This window comes from Muntiacus reevesi, chromosome 5, assembly GCF_963930625.1.
Source record: "Muntiacus reevesi chromosome 5, mMunRee1.1, whole genome shotgun sequence".
Lineage (NCBI taxonomy): Eukaryota > Metazoa > Chordata > Mammalia > Artiodactyla > Cervidae > Muntiacus > Muntiacus reevesi.
In genome coordinates, this window is record NC_089253.1 from 3,253,754 (window position 1) to 3,277,954 (window position 24,201).

The window sequence follows — 24,201 nt, forward strand, 5'->3', positions numbered from 1 at the left end:
ACTGAATGCTCTTGTGTTTCAAATATATGAATGTCTGAGCCTTTGGGGGCAGGTACGACTGAGCACCATTAATTTCCATTACATTCCTTTTGGAATGAGAAAGGCTAAAGAATATATATATATATAAGGAATCTTGACCATGGGTATTATGTAAAATAACTCATTTAGTATATACACAAAATAAGTTGTGGAACAAGCTTAAAACTATGCTACTCTAAGAAGAAAAACAGATTATCTCCTACCAAAGAAGAAGATGGAATTAAGGAGAAGACAAAATTGTTAAAGAAGTCGGAGAAGTTTTGTCAATAGAAAGCACATGGATGGGAGGATGGTTGGCGGGTGACAGAAACCGAACTTTGAAAAACAGTAAAGTACTTTTGCAAAGAAACAGCAGAAGAAGGCAATGCACATAAAGTAGAAGCTGAGGATGAAGATTTTTTTTAAAAAAATGCCCAAAAGAGAGTGGTGAAATCGGAGGCCCTAGGCACAGTGGAAATAGTATGGAATACCTTCGATAACAACCACTACCTGAAATGAACCCAACGTTGTACAGGGTATGAGGAGATAGGGGTGTGCGGGGCATGGTGAGCTGAAGTTGCCAATGATAAGTTGATAGGGCCTTACTGAAAAACAGAGCAGAGAAAAGAAAAATAAAGGAATTATGTGGATGATAAAGTCCTTCAGATAACAGAGTCAGCCTAAGAGATGGCCAAGAGGACATTAAACAAGAGAAGCAGCCAGGAGACGAGGAAGCGCGGGGAATCAGAGAGGATGCTTACACAGAAGCAGCAGCAGGCGCTTCCCCACTGGGTGAGTGGTGAGGACTCTGGCTGCCTATGCAGGGAGTTTGCGTTCAACCTCTGCTGGGGGAACTAAGATCTCACATGCCTTCTGATGTGCCCAAAATATTTTCAAAAAGTGATGGGCAGCTCTGTGGACATTTTTTTTTTTCTTTTGGCTCTGTTTGGGTAGGGAGAAAGAACGTTTAAATATAGGCTAAAAAACCCTACTGGGGTCAATGGGACGATGCAAAGTTATTGCAAAGTAAAATTAGTTTTAAATATAACCTATTTTTATTTTTGTCTCTACCTTCAATACCTTGGAGAAAATAAGCCATGGATCTCTGGTACTAGCAAGGAAGTTCTTCAGGAGATCATTTGTGTCTCAATTTTATCTACATACTGATTATTCAAAACTTTGAACCACAGTAGAACAAGAAAACTCCTGGGTCAAATCCCCACCTGCTCAGAGGTGAAGGTGATTACCAGAAAACATGTTTCCTTCATTTAATCCAACCTTTGCAAAGGGATGAGACAGAAACATAGAGCTGAGGCAGGATATACAGCCAGCTCTTTCCTTTTCCTTTTCTTCCAAAAATCCCCACTCAAGCTCCAACGGGGTTAGCACAGGACACAACTGTGCTTAAGAAATAAACCTTTGGGAATCCTTTGTGGTGTATATGCCTACACCTAGACCTAGCATCCAAAGAAGGCAATGGCAGCCTACTCCAGTGCTCTTGCCTGGAAAATCCCATGAACGGAAGAGCCTGGTGGGCTGCAGTCCATGGGGTTGCAAAGTCGGACACAACTGAGCGACTTCACTTTCCCTTTTCACTTTCATGCATTGGAGAAGAAAATGGCAACCCACTTCAGTGTTCTTGCCTGGGGAATCCCAGGGATGAGGGAGCCTGGTGGGCTGCCATCTATGGGGTCGCACAGGGTCGGACACGACTGACACGACTTAGCAGCAGCAGACCTAGCATCTGTTGGTAGATACTTGCATTGCTTCCACATCTTGACTGTTGTAAATAGCACTGTTTATGAACATTGTGGAGGATGTATCTTTTCAATCAGAGTCTTCTCCCGACATATGCCCAGGAGTAGGATTGTTGGATTAGGAGTATGGGGTTAACTGATACAAACTATTATATACAAAATAGATAAACAACAAGGATTTACTGTATAACACAGGAAACTACATCCAGTATCTTATAATATTCTATGATGGAAAATCTGAAATATATGTATATATAACTGAATCATTTTACTGTATGCCTGAAACTAACACAATATTGTAAATCAACTACATTTCAATTCTTTTTTTAAAAAGGGAAAAAAAGAAAAATAAATCCTGCCAGAGGAGCTTACAATTAAGCAGAAAGAATAAGACAGATACACAGCTGATGCTGAACTAAGATGAGGGATATAGTTCAAGCTGGGCCTATACACCCAAATCTTGCACATGCTTGGCTATTTCAACAAAATCACAGAACTAGCTGGAAACAGTTCAATATCTTGGTATTATGTATATAAAAATGTTTTGAAAAAGTTTTGTCATCTGCCCTCTGGGCAGTTGAACAGAATCTTGATACATACAGTTTTTATTTCCTAGGTAAATGTGGAGCACAGTTGGATTTTTAAAAATTATTCCTATATAAACTATTAAGTTTAACCACCAGCAATAACTCCTATTGCTGCTTGAGTGTTCCTGGAAGAAAAATACAATTAAACTTTGAAACTGGATTGTTCAAACTGATAGTCTTAAAAATTACATATTCGTAAACACAAGAAGAGGAAATATGTTGGAAAGATGAAGTATTTGGGCAAGTCATCAAACCGTCTTGTGCCTCATTTGTAAAATGGAGAGAGGGTAATAACTCACAGGATACTGCGACAATAAAATGAGATGCCACACGCAGCACCACCTTTAAAACCCTTTATCATTACACTGTTACATGTTCTCCTTCAACTTGCAATATTCAACCACAGACGGTGGTCAGAAACATCCTTTCCTGTGCATGGACTCTTCTTGGGTTTTATTCACTTCTTTTTATCCGTATGTGTACAGAATACACAGGTTTGAAAATTTGTACCTCAACATTCTTAAGCCTTTAAAGCCACTTGCAATTGAAAGTCATCTTTTTAATGTCTGCTGAAGGGAATTTACACTGTATTTATGGCCTGAACATAATCATTACCTTCCAATAAAAATGACTCATTAAATAAAAAGCAATTTTCAACCATGAGCGTCTAGGATACATTTGCTTACTAAAGGAAATCCAGTCACTTCCTGCTCAGTATTTTCTGCATTTCTTACTATAGTTGTTTGGGGTTCATATGTCTATTCAAGATCTGCCAAATCTGAGCGACTCACAGACACTGAAAGACAGAAAACAATAACAAGAAACACTCAAGCAAAGAAAACCACACTCATTATCCGAAGTGAGAAATGCTAGGACCCGTTTGAGAGGGAGAGAGAACTTCTGATCTTCATTTGGCTTCTGGTTAGAAGCCGAAATGCAGCAGGGCTGCTATTTCCAGCAACTTTATTAAGAATCCCATGGGCCAACTAGGAAAGACGCCCCTGCGAGCAGAGAAATCTTCTTGAGAGTGACAGGTCATCTACTCAAACCCGGGAACCAAGCTCTTCATGTTAACTGAGCATCCAAGGTCCCCAGAACGCTTCAGTGTTTGTCCCAGAGCCAGTCCCACCTGCATGCTCCCCACCCCTTTGCTTTCCCACCGCAGCCTTGTCAGCCTGAAACCGGCGCTGGTAACGAGACAAAGCGACGATTTAATTTTACCAAAGGGGTGGAAATTCGACCTCACAGCTGGAGAAACTGCATCGAGTTTGATCAGAACAAAGAAGGTAGAAACCTCTCCCTTTCACCAACCCACACTAGTGGCCTGGCCAGCCAGTTTCAGCAGAGAATTTTCAGCAGCCCAGCACTCTCCCAGGGAAGCCAGAGGAACAGGGCTGGGCGTCACTGGGTTTACCAGGCACTGCCAGGAGCCACAGGGGGATGTGCTGTGTTGGTGTTTTTCATAGCTCCCTAATATTTTAGAACGACAATGCTACTGTTTCTCATTTTAATGTGCAGTGTTCTAATGTTGGACTTATTTATCTTACCCCAAACAGCATAGTAATTGCAGAGTAGAAAACCACTTTGGGAAAAGGAATGTTTGCATATGCTAATGATTTCAAGAGTTTTGTGACTATAAACTGAGCATGTGTGATTTAAAAAGAAAAATGTGCTCTGCTCTTTGCTTCAAATGGTAGGTGTGATGTTTTTAGGTCAGTAAACAACAGAATGTAAAATAAGTTGCAAAATATCATAAAGCATGGTCACCCAGAATCCTCACAAGTATAAACTGCACAGTCAACTCTGGTGTCAGCCATTTTAGTAAAAGATGATATCTGCTTATGGCCAAGTCGGTAACTCCACATCTCGGTAGTAAATATGGTTAACAATGACAACCTAAGACTCAACAGCATCTTCTGAATCATGGAGACAGATCTCAGCAAAACAGTGGCACATGATTACAAGTCCTGGGTTCTAGGCTCAGTTGTACCACTGACATGTTGGGATGGTGGAAACGTCACTTTATCTCAATAAGTCTCATCTTCCTCAAATTTCAAAACAGGGCACTGGGCTCCAAAGAATCACCAAAGAGTGTTTAAATATCCAGATCAATTATAATTTTGGCCAAAAAAAGGATATTAAATTACTCAAATTCTTTGAAAATTTGTAATTTAGGTACAGTGTATATACATGTTTCTTTTATTAAACAGGACAGCACACTTCCGCTTTTCCCACATGCATGCCTTATCCTCCAAACTAGAATAGAAATTCTCCAAGCAAGGCACCCAGCACCTCACCCAGCAGCTGAGACATCACATCTGACACAGCATCTGCTCAGCTCGACAGATTTAAAGACAATGAGTGAGTGAGGGCTCAGTCATTCAGTCGTGTCTGACTCGTTTCGGCCCCATGGACTGTAGCCTCCTGGGTTCCCCTGCCCATGGAATTTTCCAGGCAAGGATATTAGAGTGGATTCTCCTCCAGGGGATCTTCCTGACCCAGGGATCAGACCCAGGTCTCTTGCATTGCAGATAGATTCTTTCCTGATTGAGCCACTGAGAAAGCCCCTTAAAGACAACACATTTGATAAAAATCAAAGTAGAATTGCTGTAAAACAGTATTCAGAAAAACAGACTCTAGGAGGAAGATGGGATATAATTACATCATTACCAAGGGAAATAGATTTTCCTCTTAAGATGTGGGCATGTTGGAGTTAAAAAAATTTTGAGATGAATCAGACTTCCCTGGCTCAGATTGGTAAAGAATCCGCCTGCCAATGTAGTAAACCTAGGTTCAGTCTCTGGGTTGGGAAGATGCCATGAAGAAGGAAATGGCAACCCGCTCCAGTATTCTTGCCTGGAGAATCCCATGGACAGAGGAGCCTGGTGGGCTACAGTCCATGGGGTCGCACAGAGTCAGACACCACCTAAACAAATGAGCACAACTTACTGTAAATATATTTAATATGTATTATATTTCTCTTATATGTTCATTATATTAAATATGACATGTATAGTACGCAGCACATATTATAATGGGTTGCTGAATATTGCAGATATTCCCTTTAAGCTCCTAGCAACAAAGGCATATGAGAAAAGGGGTGCACAGGGCCAGGGTGGGGGTGGGAGAGGCATTTTTCTAAGAGGCCCCAACATGGGGGCTCCAGGAGCAGCGTGCAGTCAGGACAAGGACAAGGACTGTGGAGTGAGATGATCCTTGGCTTTGCTACTTGTAGCTTTTTGAAATTAAGCAAGTTGTCCAACCTCTCTAAACCTCAGTTCCCACACCCGTAAATCTAGGGTCATGAGACCCTGCCCAGAAGTTTAATGTGAGGACTGCATGGATTCCAGTAGGTGACACACCCTGCAGAGAATCTAACAGACAAAACAGTGCTAGATGGTGGTGGCGGAGGTCCCAACGAGGAGGACAACAGAGATGATTACATTGCGACAAGGAATGAGATGGGAACGTAGGTTAGGCAGACCCGCTTTTCACAACATCCTCAGACCTTACTCTGCCTTCTGCCTCCCCTGCATTTCTAGCCCACAGACTCATGCACGCACAAACAGTTGATAAAACAGCACTAAGCTTTCAAGAAAGCAGAGGGGTTGCAAAGAGGTTTGGCCCACATCGATCAAACACATAGAGTGCTGGCCGTTCTTCCAGTGCCGTTCTTTGCGCCCAGGGATCAAAGAAACAGAAACCCTGACACTCTGACAAAACAGAGCCACTGGGGAAAGTGCCACTTTGGGTAATGGAGTTTTCTAGGTAGCTGAGCATCCAGGTAAGCATCACAATACTATGGGTTGTGTTTCTTTCTGTTTAGACTTAGTTTTGACCAAAAATCTTTCCCAAATGCATTGAAATTCTCTGTCCAGCCTCTGTGTACTGCCAAGATCCACTTAAGCTCAGCCTGATCCACTATCCACTCCAACAGAGTTGAGGAGATGATGCCCCAGGTGGCAGATCTGATCAATAGAAGGTCAAAGAGGGAAAGAATCAAGAGAAAAGCTGCTTGTCCACTCCTCCATCTCCAGGCTGACTGGCCCAAGATGCAGCGGTTCCATGTGACCTCCCTAGAGACAAGCAGGGTGACTGAGAAACAGGCTGGCACTTTTTGTAAAGCTGTGACTAATTTAATAACATACTAATTTATATGTGGTCTCCCTTTCTGCAGGTCTGACTTCCTTTTTGCCCTCATACGTTTTCCCCTGGGACTGCACCTTTAATAAACATTAACACGTGCTGTAATTGTTGCCTTGGGCTCTGTTTCCTGAGGAATCTGGGCCTCTACGATGATTGGGACTCTTCATTATAATGACCAGCTCGTATACTGTCTGGTAATGAGGTGATGGGCTCCCTTTGGGTCAGCCCTCAAGGAGACAGCTGTTTATCCAGCAAGTGTCTGAACTGTAGGGAAGTGATTAAGAGCTCGGATCAGGACTGGCCTGCCTCATTCAAATCCCAGCTTTATCACAAGCTGGGAAACCTGGAGAAGTAACTGAAAACCAAGCTTCTGTTTCTTCATCCTGAGATGTGCAAGTAACAACCCCATGGAATCCTTGTGAAAAGTAAATGATCTAATACTTTTCAATGCCTGATGCACAGTTAACCTTCAATGGGGGTTAGCCACTGAGTTCTCTGACTGTCTAATTAACAGGGTCAGTCCTCATTGTTGTGACTACACCACCATACAGCAAACCTCTATGCTGTGCAATCTCTATGATGCTACAGGATCATATATGTGGAATCTAGAAAAATGGTGCTGATGAACCCATCTGCAGGGCAGGAAGAGAGGCACAGGTGTGGAGGGCAGACTTGTGGACGCGTCAGGCGGAAGGAGAGGGACAAACTGAGACAGTAGCACTGACAAGTATGCAGACACTACCACATGTAAGTAAGAGCCAGTGGGAAGCCGCTGCACACACAGGCAGCTCATCGCGGTGCTCTGGGAGGACACACAGGGGTGGGATAGGAAGGAGGAGGGAGGTCCAAGGGGGAAGGGAGACATGGATACACAGGGCTGATCCAGTGCTCATGTATGAAAGGGAGGGCTGGACCATAAAGGAGGCTGAGCACTGAGGAATTGATGCTTTCCAACTGTGATACTGGAGAAAACTCTTGAGAGTCCCTTGGACTGCAAGGAGATTCAACCAGTCCATCCTAAAGGAAATCAGTACTGAATATTCATTGGAAGGACTGATGCTGAAGCTGAGACTTCAATACTTTGGTCACCTGATGTGAAGAGCTGACTCCTTGGAAAAGACCCTGATGCCGGGAAAGATTGAGTGCAGGAGGAGAAGGGGATGACAGAGGATGAGATGGTTGGATGGCATCACCGATTCAATGGATGTGAGTGTGAGCAAACTCCAGGAGTTGGTGATGGACAGGGAGGCCTGGTGTGCTGCAGTCCATGGGACTGCAAAGAGTCGGTCACGACTGAGCAACTGAACAACAATGGCTGATTCCCAACGTTGTACAGCAGAAACCAACAAAACACTGCAAAGCAATTACATTCCAATAAAAAAAGAGAAGTCGAGCTTACTAGAATTGTGTGCAAAGTAAAAGTAAATAAGATTCAGGAAAAAATACAAGAGTTAATGTATATCAGAACAAATTATTTTGAAAGTTTTGTAAAAGGCTCCCCACAGCAATTTTTCTTTACACTCTGCTTCTTGATCATATTCTACCAAATTATCAAGTTCCAAATTAGCTAACTGTACATTTTCGGGTCATGTGATGTGACTGTGGAATAAGAATTCTGACTTAGCATCAACACCATTGAGTGCCTACCCTGTCTTAGCTGTGAAACACAGTTTAGGGACCATAGATGAAAGTGTGGCTCATTCTGATTATTTGCCTTCTTGAATAAAACTAACAGACAGACAGATGGACAAAGGCTGCACTTTTAGCAATTAGGACAATGTTTTTAGGAAATTGTTATTCAAAACGAATCACTATGTTTTCAATGCAAGGCTTATTCAGTCTAATCATGTTGCAAAAATTTCTTTAGCAGTATCCTCAAGGTGTGAGAAAGAACTGTAGAACTCTACCCAGGTTCGGGGAGAGATACTGATATGCATGAGAGTGGAGGATGAACATACACAACACAAGGCCTTCACCTTGCTTTCCATCACCAGTCTCACTCAAGATCTCAGGTCTCACGCTGGCTCATGTGTGACATGATACCCTAAGTACAGAAGTCTCTATCAAAGCTGATCTCATCAATGTTTATTTTTAATAATAAGACTTTATCAAAGTGCAGTCAAGGAAATCAGAAACACCCTACCAATGCCAGTGGCCCACGGGGATGGAAATTACCAACTGTGAGATGTGCTGCTGACATGTACAATATAATAGTAACAGTAAATAGTAAAAAACATTGTAATAATAATCTGGAGGACTTCCCTGGACGTCCAGGGGCTAAACTCCATGCTCCCAATGCAAGGGGTCTAGGTTCAATCCTTGGTCAAGGATCTAGACCCTACATGCTACTGCTAATAGTCTGCATGCTGCAACTAAGACCTGGTACAGCCTAAATAAACGATTTATGTGCATATATAGTATGAAGTATGAAGTGCCTGTCGCTCAGTCGTATCTGACTCTTTGCAACCCCATGGACTGTAGCCCGCCAGGCTCCTCTGTCCACGGGATTTCCCAGGCAAGAAAACTGGAGTGGGTAATCATTCCTTTCTCCAGGGAATCTTCCCAACCCAGGGATCAAACCTGGGTCTCCTACATTGCAGGCAGATACATTACTGTGTAAGCCACCACGAAAGCCCACATATATATATATAATACACATATACACACATATATACACATACACACATATACACATATACACACATATATACATATACACATATACATACACATATATACATATACATGCACACACATATATATACACACATATCTACATATACACACATGTACATATATGTGCACACACATATGCATATACGTGCACACACATACATATACATGCACACACACATATATGCATATACACATATACATATACACGCACACACACATATATATACATATACATGCGCATATATATACATATATACACACACACATATATATACATATACATGCACATACATATATACATATACACGCACACACACATATACATATACATGCACACACATACATATACACACATATATACATACACACACACACACATATATGCATATACACGCACACACGTATACATGCACACACATATACATATACACGCACACACACATATATACATATGCATGCACACACACATATACATATACACGCACACACACATATACATATATACACACACACATATACACACATATACATATACACGCACACACACACATATATACATATACACACACATACATATATACATATACACGCACACATACATATACATGCACACATGTACATATACACGCGCACACACATACATATATACATATACACGCACACACACATATACATGCACACACGTACATATACACGCACGCACACATACATATACACGCACACACATATACATACACACATATATACATATACACGCACACAAATATACGTATACATGCACACACATACATATACACGCACACACACATATACATATACACACACATATACATATACACTCGCACATATACATATACACGTGCACACACACATATACACATATACACGTGCACACACACATATACACACATACACACATTTATATACATATATATGTATATATATAGCAGAAATTACGGTTAACTGAAACCCCTAATAATTTAGGAGAAACCTCAAAGTCATGCTTTTAGGATAAGATGAGTTGAAGAAAAAGAACTCTGTGAAAATCATTATGACAGCTCTCAAAGGCCACTTTTCTTGGCTTCCGGGTCCTGGTACATTCTTCCTAGTAAATTCCCCAATAGGAGTTAAAAAAGAGTTGGGCCCAAGGAATAGCGCAATTTCCTCAGCAGCCAACCACTCAGAAAAGGCACTGCACTCAAGACCATCTTTCTTGAACTCTCAGACTTATTCTTCGAGTGTCGCTTTGGCTACACGACTTCAGGGCACCTCCTTTAGATACTTGGAGATACCAGGGAACCTGGATCCACTCACTTATAACCTTGATCTTATGTCCTTTGCAGTGTTATGTCTGTTGGTTCAATAACACACCAAAGTGACAAGAACCTTAAACCTGGTCTAGGTGTCAGCAAACTACAAATCAACACTAGATGCTGTGGCCTGACCCAGCTCCAGTGACCCTCCAGTCCCTCCCACCAATGACCCTAAGAATGTCAGAAAAAATGTTCGTTTACCAGTACTCGTCACAGATACACATTTAATATGAAGCCATCAAAGCTCCCAAGCCCCAGGGAGGACCCAAGCAATGGTTCACAAGATTACACATTTGGCGCTAGTGGTAAAGAACCCGCCTGCCAAAGCAGGAGACATAAGAGATTCCGGTTGGATCCCTGAGTGGGGAAGATCCCCTGAAGTAGGAAATAGCAACCCACACCATTGTCCTTGCTGGGAAATTCCATGGACAGAGGAGCCTGGTTGGGTACAGTGCACGGGGTCTCAAAGAGCTGGAAACGACTGAAGCAACTTTGCACACACGCAGGCACACTAGGGATCTAAGTGAGAATGAGTTGAAGATACATTAGGCTTGCATTTAATGGCTCACCATCAATGCCAGGTATGGACAAATTGTTACCAGCTGCCCAGGGTAGGAACGGCTTACCAAAAGCCTTCTACCACCCATTGCACTGAAACACCCAGCACTGCAGCATGGAAGTGAAGGGACAGAGCTTGCATCACCACATGGCCATAACCTGGGGTGGCCAGTACTAGAATTATGGCCACTGGAAAGGAGAAATTAGGGACCGGATGTACAGAGCCGTGAGTTAGCCTGTGGAAAACTCCCCAATCATTAGGCATGTGGGCTTGCAATTGGAAGATTTGGTTCTCAAAGTTTTCTCCTGAAAAGAAGCGTTCAAATTTTAAGTGCACCATAAGTTATTTCTTTTGGTTGATTAGATTCTCAGAAATTAAAATTACTAGAATTTTTTGTTGTTGTTTACAGAGCACAGACCTACAGCAGTCAGTTATTATTAACAGCAAGTAGATCTGTAACAGCTCATATGAGAAATAAACTTGACAGAGATTTTTTCAACTTTGACAGCAATGGAGAAAATACATATAGCACTATCAATAACAAGCTGTGTCTCTAGAAAAACATTTCTAAACTCTGAATAAAAAAAAATTTCAATCAGCCACACTGGGGGAAAATAATCTTTCTGAACTTTTTATAGAAACAATTAAAAGATTATTATCTTATAAGAGGCAATCAAAGAAAAAATGCAACCAAAAAGTATACAGGAAAAAATGTATTAGAAATGTGTGTCAGACACTTTATAAAATACAAACAATATTATATAAGATAATTAAAAATCATATTTATATTTAAAATAAATATAAAAATATAAACAAAATATATTTTTCTGAGATTTGTGACACATGTGTTTGTTGACTTTCAAACTCATGAATTACTGTTATTTCTTTCCTCATTCTAAGCAAATATAAAAGTTTTGTAGTCATACTGTTTATACTTTTTTCTCAAAGAAGCCACCCAAATTGTATGAGTTTCAAGCCTCATAAAACCTGGATCCATTTCTGGGGTTATGTATTCCTTGACAATTAAGCCTTGCTGATATATCATCATCAACTGACTTTAATGCTCTGATTATCTCTCAGACTGTCCTGTCTCCAATTGGGATTTGTAAAAATCATTGTATAATGCCAAAGGGTGATGCCAAGGCCACAATGAACATGATAAATGGCTAGCACAAGGCTCTCACTTATGTTATGTCACCTATGTATCCCACAGTTTGCAATTACATGCTTCTCTGTCTCTACTACTCATCCTTGACTTAAACACTTATGCATCTTCTTCAGCCCAAAAACATGCAGGAAACCCGTGTACTATATAAATGCGGCAACGAAAGAAGGAAGAGGTGGAAAATGAAAACAAAAAGGGAGCAGAGAAGCTGCAAGAGTGAAGAGGCAGACTTTTAAGGGAGAAGTGTAGAAAAAGACTGAAAATGGTTTAAGCTTTCTTTGATAGATTGTGCAGCTAAATCAAAAGCCTTTATGCTTTTACCATAACATCCGTGTATGTATGTATGTGTATGTGTGTGTGTGCTGACCTGTATGCATCACAAATTTTTATCTTAATTCCTTCATTTTTATTCAAACTTATTCAAACTTTTAGACTCGAAATATTTCTTATTCAATATATTATTTTACTTGGCATTATTCTCACCAGCATACTGCTTTTTAAAAGCAACTCGAATGTTACCTATATTATGCAAATGAAAATCGGTGAATTTAATCATGCAGAGTTGTCCTAGAGGAGCCACTAAATCATCAAACGTCCAATGGAAAAATTTGGAGAGTCCTAGTATATTCAATAATTCACGTATCAGTGCCCAGAATTTAATATAAACTGAATTGAATCCTACACACAACTCTTTGTAGATTCTGTCTGTCGATAAGACAAGCTTTCATAAAAACTGGCAAGCTAAAACTACAGACTGCAGCCCATTTTCATTTTCATTTCATTTTCTTTTCAATGAAACACTGTGAATATAGAAGCATCACATAAATATTTATCAAACTCTATAATTCTTCCAAATGTAATGATAAATGAAAGTATCCTCCAACATGCATATAAAACACCTACAAAAAAAAACTTTTTTAGAAGACTGAAATGAGATACAAGCTACCCAAAGTCACAAACAATAAATTTATCCCAATACCTCTTCCAGAAAGCCAGTAATACATGAAGTAATCACATGATCGCTTTTGTAACCTCTGCTTACTAGGCCTCGGAAATTTCATTCTTTGCTAATTGAAGAAGTAAATATCATTCAGCATCACCTAGCACTGGGGAAATCACGATGCTCCTGACAGGAAGGGCCAGGTAAACCATGGGAAACCTCTATTATTAAAACATAAAAAGAAGAATGTGTTCAGAGAAAAGACCACACAAGCGTCCAGATTGTTGGCTTGCCCCCCAGTGTGGATTTCCTCTTTATGCTGGTCATTATATTTATCATTTACTAGTTACATGAGGACAATGGTAGCACAGAGTTGATACACAAGGCAGGAATAATTACAGATTTGAACCAAGGGTCCTCTATTAAAGCCTGAATTGCCTTCAGCCCACTGCTAAGAAAAGGTCAAGAAGAAGGCACCTGCTGAAAAGAGTAATAAAAACATGCTGCTCATTATTTTCCAGAAACTTCTAATCCTCTCTCCTGCCTGATTTACATGACAACTACTACATTCATCTGAATGTTGTGGAGTGTTCAGAGCTCCTCCGGGAACATTATATTTCTCTCAGATAATTATGATCAAAAAGTCTAGAGCTAAGGTTAAAAATCCACAGCCAAGAAAAGTTTCTGCTATCACTTGATCCTAACTTCATTCCTCTCCTTAACTTGCTCTGGTCCCAGAGGCAAATTTTGAGCCAAATTCAATGAATGTCTTTTGACCTAGATGGGTGGGGATACAAATATCATCTGGAAAAAGAAATGAGGATGGGGAACACCATTTAGTCTGGAATTGTCTTGAACTGCACCAAAGTTGCCGAGTAATATCTGTCTTACTCCTCAAATTGTCAAAAAGGAGCTGAAAGGGCAAGTTTTTGGAAAAGAAGCTGGAACAGTTAGCAGCAGTCTATAAGAAACAATATGATCTCCAATGCCTCTGAGTATCAGAAAAGGGAAGCTTATATTTTATGACATTATGCAAAAAACATGATCCTATGGAAATTACCCAACTCTTTCAATATCTGATTTCTGCAATGATAAAACACTCCTCAAATTTCTAACAATACAAATGTTTCTCTTCCTTGTTTTGATTCACCCACTCCTGACACTTGATTAGAGTCTGCAGATAAAGAGTATTAGATTCAGCACTGGCAGCTAACAAACAGTTCTTCATTTTAACTAAATAAATAAATACTACATAGTTGTATATCTTTATTCTTTCCTAGGCCACCAGTTGAAATGAATTCTTCTCCCTATAAAAGATCGAGTATAGCATCTCAACACTGCAGAGCTAGAAAGATCCTGATCACACTGGAGAAGGTCCAGTCTGACACCTGTGGCTCTCTGTGACACTGGAAACTGACCCAATACCTTCCACAAAGCTAGTGTTGTTGTCCAAACAACAACAGATTGTGAAGACAATAGTGACAGCTGTCATATGCTATGTCAGGCTGTGTTATTATTCAGTAGTTATTCATTCCTCTTCCTCCCTTTCTCTGTAAGAGAAGTATTCCTCTCTGCCCCACATCGATATTCAGTTCGATCCCAAGGTGGTCTTTGGTCAATGGAATGCAGACCAGTCTTGAGTTAAGACTTCCAGAGGCACTGCAAGCTTCCATCAGCTCTGGCACTCCTGACCTGCCTTCCAGAGCACTACAGCCCAGACAGAGAGCACTCCCTTCAGCCTGGGTACTGGAGTAGGAAAGACAAGCAGAACAGATCATAACTCACACTACAGCCTGCAACAACCTCAACTATTTTGCCAGACTCAAGAGCAAGAAAAAAAAAATATATGCTTTTACAAGCCACTGAAATTTTGTGATTGTTTGTTACACAGCAATAATACAGAAAACCCTGACTAATACATACACTTAGCAAGGTTGTGGCAGCATGCTGGAGTAGAAAAGAGGGCCACTAACACGGGATTTGGAGTCCACTTCACTAGACTGTCCATTCCAGCTCAGACACTCCTCAAATGCTTGACCCTCACTGAACTCCAGCTTGCTGGATTAATGTGACAATTAGAAAGTACCTGCAAAGCACCCAGTGCAGTGCCTAGCACAAAACAGGTACTTGATAAATGGATCAATAACATAATTAGTAATAATGAATGGTAAAATATATTCCAAATTATCCATGATTAATGTTCTGAACTGGAAACTGTTTATTTGGATTAAATATTTCTTTAATACCAGCTAAATAAAACAGTGAAGTCATTGCAGCTTACAAAAGAATCTAACAGAAAATTACAGTTTAAAATGTACAATGTGTTCTATCTAAACCTACTAAAACTTCTGAGTAGCCAAGACTATGAATTTTTATTGTGTCAAAGAATAAGAATGTGATCTTTGTGAAGGAAAAAAAATGATTAAATTGCATGTTCCATCTTCCAGACTGGTCATTGGTCATTTAAATTGTGATTGAATCCATTGCAATTGAAGGCCCCTCAGCTAATCCATTTACTGTGAATGTTATTAAACATTTATTAAGTACCTATACATGGTAAAGAACTTCAAAGGTATGGTTTTGTTCACTGAGTTCCAAAATAGTTAAGAACCTAACACTGCTAAAGTGTAAGTGATAGTTGCCCACTCATGTCCAACTCTTTGCAACCCTGTGGATGGTAGCCCACCAGACTCCTATGTCCATGGAATTCTCCAGACAAGAACACTGGAGTGGGATGTCATTCTCTCTCCAGAGGATCTTCCCAACCCAGGGACTGAACCCGGGTCTCCTGGATTGTAGGCAGAGTCTTTACAATTTGAGTCACCAGGGAAGCCCCTAAAACTACTAAGTGGATCAACTAATCCTAGCATAAGTTGATTCACAAAACAGGAGCACTGCAGTTACTAAAGCATATAAACAGATTTTTGATTTATCAGGAAAGCATTCAGAAAACTATCACTACTAATGAGTAATAGAAGATACACTGGGGTTAGAAAGCTTGCTTAAAAAAGAAATTCATCCAAAATATGAGTTCAATTCCTTGCCTTTCCAAAGAATAAGGAAAAGGAATTTACAGGAAAGAAAGAATCTGTAAACATACTCTAAGGAGCCCAGGTAGATTTAGGGTAGTGTTTCTGAACCACATGCAGAAGAACAGCTTGAAGAACTCACGTGGAGATTCTTAGGCTCCCAACCCAGAGCAACGGAATCAGAATCCTTGGGAATCAGGTCTGGGGATCTGCATTGCGAACAAACTTTCCAGCTGATTCATGTGTGTGCGTAGGTTTGAGACCCATGAAACAATGCAAGCCATGACACAACCTTTGGCAGGAGTCTTCAAGATTCTTAAAAGACAAAAATCCAAACAAGTTTAAGCCATTTTATGCCTGGGGGTCAAATGAAGAGCAGAGAGACCCGCAGACGGGTGAGCAGGTGAGGAGGAAAGATGAGTGGATAAAGAAAGGTGAGTGGAGTGCTACTCAGTCATGAAAAGCATGAACGATGCCACCTGCAGCAACCTGGATGGACCTAGAGATCATCATACTAAGTGAACTAAGACAAAGACAGATGTCAGATGATATCACCTACACGTGGAATCTAAACAAACAATACAAATCAACCCATGTATAAAGCAGAACCAGACTCACAGACATAGAAAACAAATTTATGGTTACCAAAGGGGAAGGCGGGGAAGGGATAAACTGGGAGTTTAGGGTTAACAGATGCGCGCTACTCTACACGTGCTGTGCTGAGTCACTCAGCTGTGTCTGAGTCTTCGAGAGCCCACGGACTGTATACAAAATGATAAACAAGGACCTACTGTATACACAGGGACTATACTTGACATCTTGTAATAACCTATAACGGAAAAGAATGTGGATAGGAATAGAATATGTATATGTATATACATATATATCGGAGAAGGCAATGGCACCCCACTTCAGTACTCTTGCCTGGAAAATCCCATGGAAGGAGGAGCCTGGTGGGCTGCAGTCCATGGGGTCACAAAGAGTCGGAGATGGCTGAATGACTTCACCTTCACTTTTCATTTTCATGCATAGGAGAAGGCAATGGCACCCTACTTCAGTACTCTTGCCTGGAGAATCCCATGGACGGAGGAGCCTGGTAGGCTGCAGTTCATGGGGTCGTGAAGAGTCAGACACGACTGAATGACTTCACCTTCACTTTTCACTTTCATGCATAGGAGAAGGAAATGGCAACCCACTCCAGTGTTCTTGCCTGGAGAATCCCAGGGACGGTGGAGCCTGGTGGGCTGCCGTCTATGGGGTCACACACAGTTGGACACAACTGAAGTGACTTAGCAGCAGCAGCAGCAGCATAAATATATATAATTGCAAATCAACTATACTTCAATAAAAATAATTTATATAAAGAATTAGAAAACCAGCTATAGCATCAAATAACTATACACACATCTTCTGCATTAATACCCAAGATGAAAACAATAGCACAGTACAAACTGGGAAAACCTAGGCCACTCTCACCAAACTGCTCCTGCTCTTGCCTGCATCAAGCTACACCAAGGTGAAACTTCCTAATAAAACCACCCACTGTGGCTTGATGTAGCCATCTAGGGTGCAGTGGTTACTGACTCAGCCTGACACCTTACCGTCGACCTAACTACCTATATCCACCTGAGTCCCAAAGGTAAGTTTCTCATGTTGGAGAAGCACACAAACACTGGGATTGCAAGGAAAAAGGATGGTCACTAAGGGCTGCTGCCAGCCATCTCTGAGCTCAGGACTCTAAGGATTTTGACACACATTTAACACTGTATTATCTTACAGATTTTAGACCAACACCAAATTCAAGTGTCTCTAGAAACAAGCAAGGAAGCCCGTGCTTGTCTTTAGACCGGAGATTGCAGTGTATACCACTAGGCTCCAAGTTATGTATCTTCTTTGAACATTGGTTCATGATTTGAGTATTAAGATTAAAGGGACTATTGGAAGAATTAAATAAGACTCAACTACAAAACCCTTCATATAGTGTGTTGCCCATTGCAAGTACTCAATGAAGCCATTATTGTTCATAGTAAACGAGTAGTCCAGAATAGGCACTCAGTAAAGACTGCTACTTTTCCTTTCTCATTTTGTATTGCAAAGGTAAAAACACATTCTAACTGAATGACAAGTTACATATGAAAGATAGAATATGTGATTAAATCAGAACCCAGTTTTCTTGACATTTACCTTTCCTTCTTTTTGGCTATGGGATCAGTTTTACGGTTTACACTGGCCATAATCAGAAACCATGTATTAAAATTTTACAATTTAAAGTTTAAATCTGTGATGGTACAGAGAGTTTTGCTACTTCTATCCAAAATTGAAACAGCTTCTCAAACTCTTTCTCTGGTATAACTACTGCAAACTAGGATTCCTAGGACAACCGCCTCCCACTACCTGTTTTCATGATCGTCATCAGCATCATCACCGTCTTCCTTACTGGGAACAAACACCCTGTGAGCGCTATAGAAAATACTTTGGTGGATCCACATGTGTCCCCCAAACGCAAAGCGCCAACAGTACCATTCACACAAGAATTGAGAAGGCGTAGCCCCTGTCTTGAGATGTCAACAATCTACAGAAGACTAGAAAAAGATACTTTGGGGACTTCCCCAGTGGGCCAGCAGCTAAGACTCCATCCTCCCAATGATGGAGGACCAGCTTGGTCAGGGAACTGGATCCCACATGCCGCAGCTAAGTTCACATGATGCAACTAAAGATCCCATGTGCTGCAACTGAGGCCCGGTGCAGCCATGTAAATAAATAAAAATAAATATTGAAAAAGAAAAAGTTACTGTGCTAATCAAGGCACGCACACACACACACACACACACACACGGCCAAGCACCTGTATATTTAAAGGCAAATAATGACAATAAGAATAAAAATAAAATACATATCTGTAGGTGTGATGATGTGCAAATCAGTAGGTAGGAGACAACAAAAATATTAGGACAACCTTGTCCCACATCTTAAAATGTTTCTATAAAAGGTAAATTCTTACAGGTAAAATTTTAAAACCATTTTTTTTTAATAAATAAAATCAACAGCATACCTCCTCTGGTCTATCATGAAAATATTTGTAAGATACCTCCATGTATCAACGGGGCCGATATAGTACAAATGCCTGTCAGTCAAGGGCCAGATGTGCCTATGAAACACCAGAGACCAAGCAACTAACACCAGATCGCTTCAGCAAAGCCTGTCTGTAGAGGGAAATACTGGCATATAAGATCCGTTTCAAAATCCATTTCACACTTCTAATTTAAAGCCAATTCAAACGCAATTTACTTTATCAAGACCCTTAATTTAGTGAAGGTCATGAGTACACTGAACAGAGGTGAGAATTATTTATGCTTATCTAAAGATAACCAATTAATAGCATCGCTGAACAAGAAAGAAACCAGGGACTCCCACTGAAAACCATCGGCTATCATTGTATAAAGAGGCCTTCTTACAAATCAGTGCATTCTAAGGAAACGCTTTGACTTGATCACCTCTGCACCAATGCAACCTCATTTGTCATTCGGTTTGAGTTCAAGAATAGCCCTTCACTTCCCAGTGTTGACAACTGATGAGACGTGAAACAACACTTCTGGCACAAAACATGAAACTTACCACTCTCGTCATCAATATTGAACCTTCCAAGACCACTGCCATCCCTGATGGAGTACTGGATCTCCCCATCCCTCCCCGAGTCCTCATCGTGGGCAGTCACCTGCAGCACGCTGGTTCCAATCCGTGAGTTTTCTTTTACAGAGCCAACAACAGCAAAGTCCGGGAAATAGGGAGTATGGAGGTTCTCGTTGACATCCACCACTTCCACCTCCACAAAGGACACGGACGACAGAGAGACAGGCCGCCCTTTGTCCTTGGCCCGAACTGTGAGGTTATAGAACTGCTGCTTCTCATAGTCGAGCTCCCTGCTCAGGCGGATGGCGCCACTTGCTTTATCTATTTCAAATCTCCCATTGTAATCATTGACCAAAGAATAGCGCACTTGACCCCCCAGCCCCAGATCTGGGTCATGGGTCTCCAGCCAAGCAATGACGGTGCCAACGGGCAGGTCTTCAAGGACCTTCACACTGTAGCTACTGGGAATGAAAGCCGGGGAGCAGTCATTGACGTCATCCAAGAAAACCTTCAAGGTGACAACTGAAAAGAGCTGCTGGCCACTTTCTGCCTTGTCTCTGGCTTCTATTTTTAAAGAATAGTTCGCTTTGGATTCCCGGTCCAACTGGTCCGCTATATACACAATTCCAGTGGAGCTATTGATGGCAAATTGCTGTGTGTCTGTCAAGACTGAGTAAGTCACTTCACCATTAGAACCCAAGTCTTTGTCTCTAGCTTCCACTTGAATAATCTCAGTGCCAATACTTGAACTCTCAAGAATGTTAACTGAGTAACTGTCTTGAAGAAAAATAGGGCTATTGTCATTGGCATCCTCCACATTTATGGTAAGCAACCTCCATGAGGACTTTTGTGGATTCCCTAAGTCATAGATGGTGATGTTAAGGAGATATAGGTCTCTGTGCTCTCGATCCATGGGCATAAGGACTTGAAGTTGCCCGGTCTCCATATCAATATTAAAACAGCTATCCATATTCCCATCGGATATTGTAAATAGCACCTTCCCATTGAATCCAGAGTCGGAATCATAGGCTTTAATCTTCAGAATATTAGCACCAACTGGCAGATTCTCCTTCACAGCCACATCAGAAGGAAATGACTTGTCAAAATGTGGTCCCTGCCGGTTAACTGAATAAAAGTCAAGAAATCCATCTTCTAGATTCAGTTTCCCATTTGCTTTGGCCTTAATGAGGAGCTTCTCTGCCAGCTTCTGAGCCACGCGAGTTTCTCGACAACTGAAGCTCTTTGAAGACACCTTTCCATGTAAGACTGAAATGTTAACAGACATGGGGTCCGCAAGATTCTCTCCATCAGTGGCTGTAATCCTGAGAGCAAAATTTCCATTTTTAATGCCAGCATTCATCAGTGACTTTTTAAGCTGCAAAACACCAGAGTCTGGGTTTAAATAAAAGAAACCAAGTTCGTTTCCAGAGATGATTTTGTACTTTACAAGCTCCAGCTCGTCAATATCGATCGCTGAGACAGCTGTGATATGACCCCCAACTGGAAAGTCATAGGAGATCACTCCCTGGCAAGCCACTTTTTCAAAGAGGGGGCTGTTGTCATTGACGTTTCCAATTCGAATAGTCACATTGACCTCACTCTCATGGCGGTATGGCGAGCCCCAGTCAGAGGCTCTGACAACGAACCTGTACGTTTCTGGAGAGGATTCAAAGTCTAGCTCCTCAGTGGTGCTGATGACGCCTGTAAACTGGTTAATGGCGAACGGCAACACGTTCAAGCTGGCAATACTGTAGGTGATGTACCCGTTTTCTCCTTTATCCTTATCAGACGCTGAAACTGTCAGAATGCTTGTTCCCACGGGAACACTCTCATTCACAAACGCCTCATACAGCAGCTGCTGAAATTCTGGGGTGTGGTCGTTGGCGTCTTCTATGCTGATGGTGACTTGTGTTTTTAAATCTCCTTCTTTATTTGTCACCCCCAGTTTGTAAACCTCCTTCTTAATGGTATTCAGTGGCTGTGCGGTGACGATCAGACCTGACTGGGGATTGATTTTGAAGTACTGAGCATCCTCGCCAGGGGATAATCTGTACTCCACATCTAGTGGTTCGGGACTTAATTTTACTATAGCAACCACGACACCAGGAGGGGAAAATTCACTAATGCTCACTTCGTATGCTTCTTTCTCAAATCTAACTGGGACAGTGTCTCTTTTAGGGTTGGCGATGTGGACTATCTTGACTGCTGAAAACTTCTGAGGAGACCCCTTGTCTTTGGCTTGAAGAGTGAGGTTGTAGCCATAGGGAAAGCTCTCCCAGTCAACCGGCTTCTTCTCCTTAATCCTGTACTCATTCACCCACTTTCCTTCCTTGGCCAGGAAGAACTGGTCTAAAGGGTCCCCAGCCACGATGGAAACAGATTCAATCTCTCCATTGGCCCCTTCATCGAGGTCATCAGCCGTCACCACCGCGTATACAGGTTCTGTATCCAACGAGAAAGGAACGTGAGCGACCACGTGGAGAGCAGGGGCGTGCTCATTTACGCGTTCAACGTGAACATAAAGCTTGGCAGTGCTGCTCACTCCATTATTCCCATACAGCTTCATCCCCCGGTCCACGGCCAAGATCTCCAGATCGTATCTGCTCTTTTCATCATAATTTAATCGTCCGCTTAAGGAGATGACCCCGCTCGTGGGGTGGACTGAAAAGAGCTCAACTTTGTTCTTGAAGTAGTAGTAGAATTCGCCATTGGAACCGATGTCTGCATCTGTCGCCGTCACCTGGGCGACGCTAGTCCTTAGTGGTGTGTTTTCTGCGATTGTAACTGAGTAGGTTGTGGGTGAAAATAAGGGTCTCAGGTCATTCATATCTAAAACCTGTACGCTCACTTTGGTCCATGCTTCCAAATCCTCACCTCGGACAGAGCCTTTGACTATCAATAAATAATTGTCCTGAATTTCCCTGTTCAATATGGCGGAATTGCCACCTTTAGTTCTTATTCTAAGAAAACAGAAATCTGCAATGATGACTTCCTCGGCTTTGAAAAAGCCTTCCTCGTCTCCAGACACTATTCTGTATTTGATGTCCCAGGAGAGATCGATCAAGGTGATGCCCATACGACTCTGGCTGTTGACGTAAGTCCTTGCTGCCGAGTTCTCGTACACGGTAGCATTATAAATGGAATGTGTGAAGTGGAAACCCAGGGGTCCGGTCCCAGGCAGCCCCTGAGAGAGTGTAGCCAAAAGCTTGAGAAGCAGGAGGATGAGGCAAGAAGGAGGCCGTGTGCCCACACAGTATCCCATAATTATATCCATCACATCATACTTCCATCCTGGAAGGGAAAAACAGAGAGAGAGAAGAGATAAATTAACCTAGAGGAACATGAGAGAAGGAATAGAAGCAACTATTATGAAACAGTGCATTTTGAAAACTTTATTATAAAATCTTTTTACTAAAACATCAACACAAGAAAAAAAGTAGAACTACTAGTAGTAGATCCCCACTACTAGATGACAAGGAATTCCAAATCACTAGGATTTAAACTTATCATGCCCGACTTTTTTGAGTGACACTTTCACAGTGCTGATAGGATTGACTGTTCACTGGTGTAAGCTTTGTTGAATTCTGAAGGTCAGTTTATAAATACATACTTCAAGGCTTAAGAAGTTCATTTACCTCTGACGTGATATTAAATTCTAGGCAATTATCCTAGGGAAATAGACAAGTGTACATTTACAAGACAGTTTAAAATACAAAAATTGAAAAGATATTAATTGCTTATCAATTGAGAAGCAAATACTTTGTGGCACATTTTAGGAAACACAATACTATGCAGCCATTAAAAATAATGACTAAAAAGGTGTGTATTTTCAGATTCAATAAGAATATAATACTACATGGAAAAAAGAGCATAAAACAGTATATTTGATATGATTCTATTATGACTTAAACATTTATATATAAACTGTATTTTTACCTTTAAAATGAATTAACTATGTTTGGGGAGCACCTAGCATCTTCTAATATTTCTTCAATAAACGTTGTTCATCAATGATTGTGTGATTGCTTTTTATAATTAGGATCTTTAAAGAAATGTTTTCCAAGTATTACCATCTTCTGTTGTGTTGAGTTTTAAACTGATCAAGAGTTAGGCATAATTCAGTATGATGAAGATAAACAATATATCATGTAACAAACCAAGCAGGGAGGAGCATCCCTAAGGAGTTACCTGATCTAAGTGATATTCATGAGTGGACTGTGCCTCTCAGAACAAGAGAGGTAAGGGAGATTTTGTGCAAGGAAAATTTAAAGAATGACAAGAGATTTATCTTCTTACAAGTAACTGAAGGAATTACTTCCAATTATTTTTATCAGCTACTATTAAATTTCCACAGTCACCACAGCTCTATGACTGTGTAAAA

The 24,201-nt window shown here is 41.1% G+C and overlaps 1 protein-coding gene across 2 annotated transcripts in view; it reads right to left on the reverse strand.

The window, feature by feature from the left end:
• Positions 1-23,094, reverse strand: part of FAT3 (FAT atypical cadherin 3) — a 624,278-nt gene extending 601,184 nt beyond the window's left edge. For both annotated transcript variants that reach the window (XM_065936477.1, XM_065936476.1), the window contains exon 1: positions 19,806-23,094. In XM_065936477.1, coding sequence (XP_065792549.1) covers positions 19,806-23,094 — 3,289 coding nt within the window. The remainder of the gene's footprint in view (positions 1-19,805) is intronic.
• Positions 23,095-24,201: the final 1,107 nt, after the last annotated feature.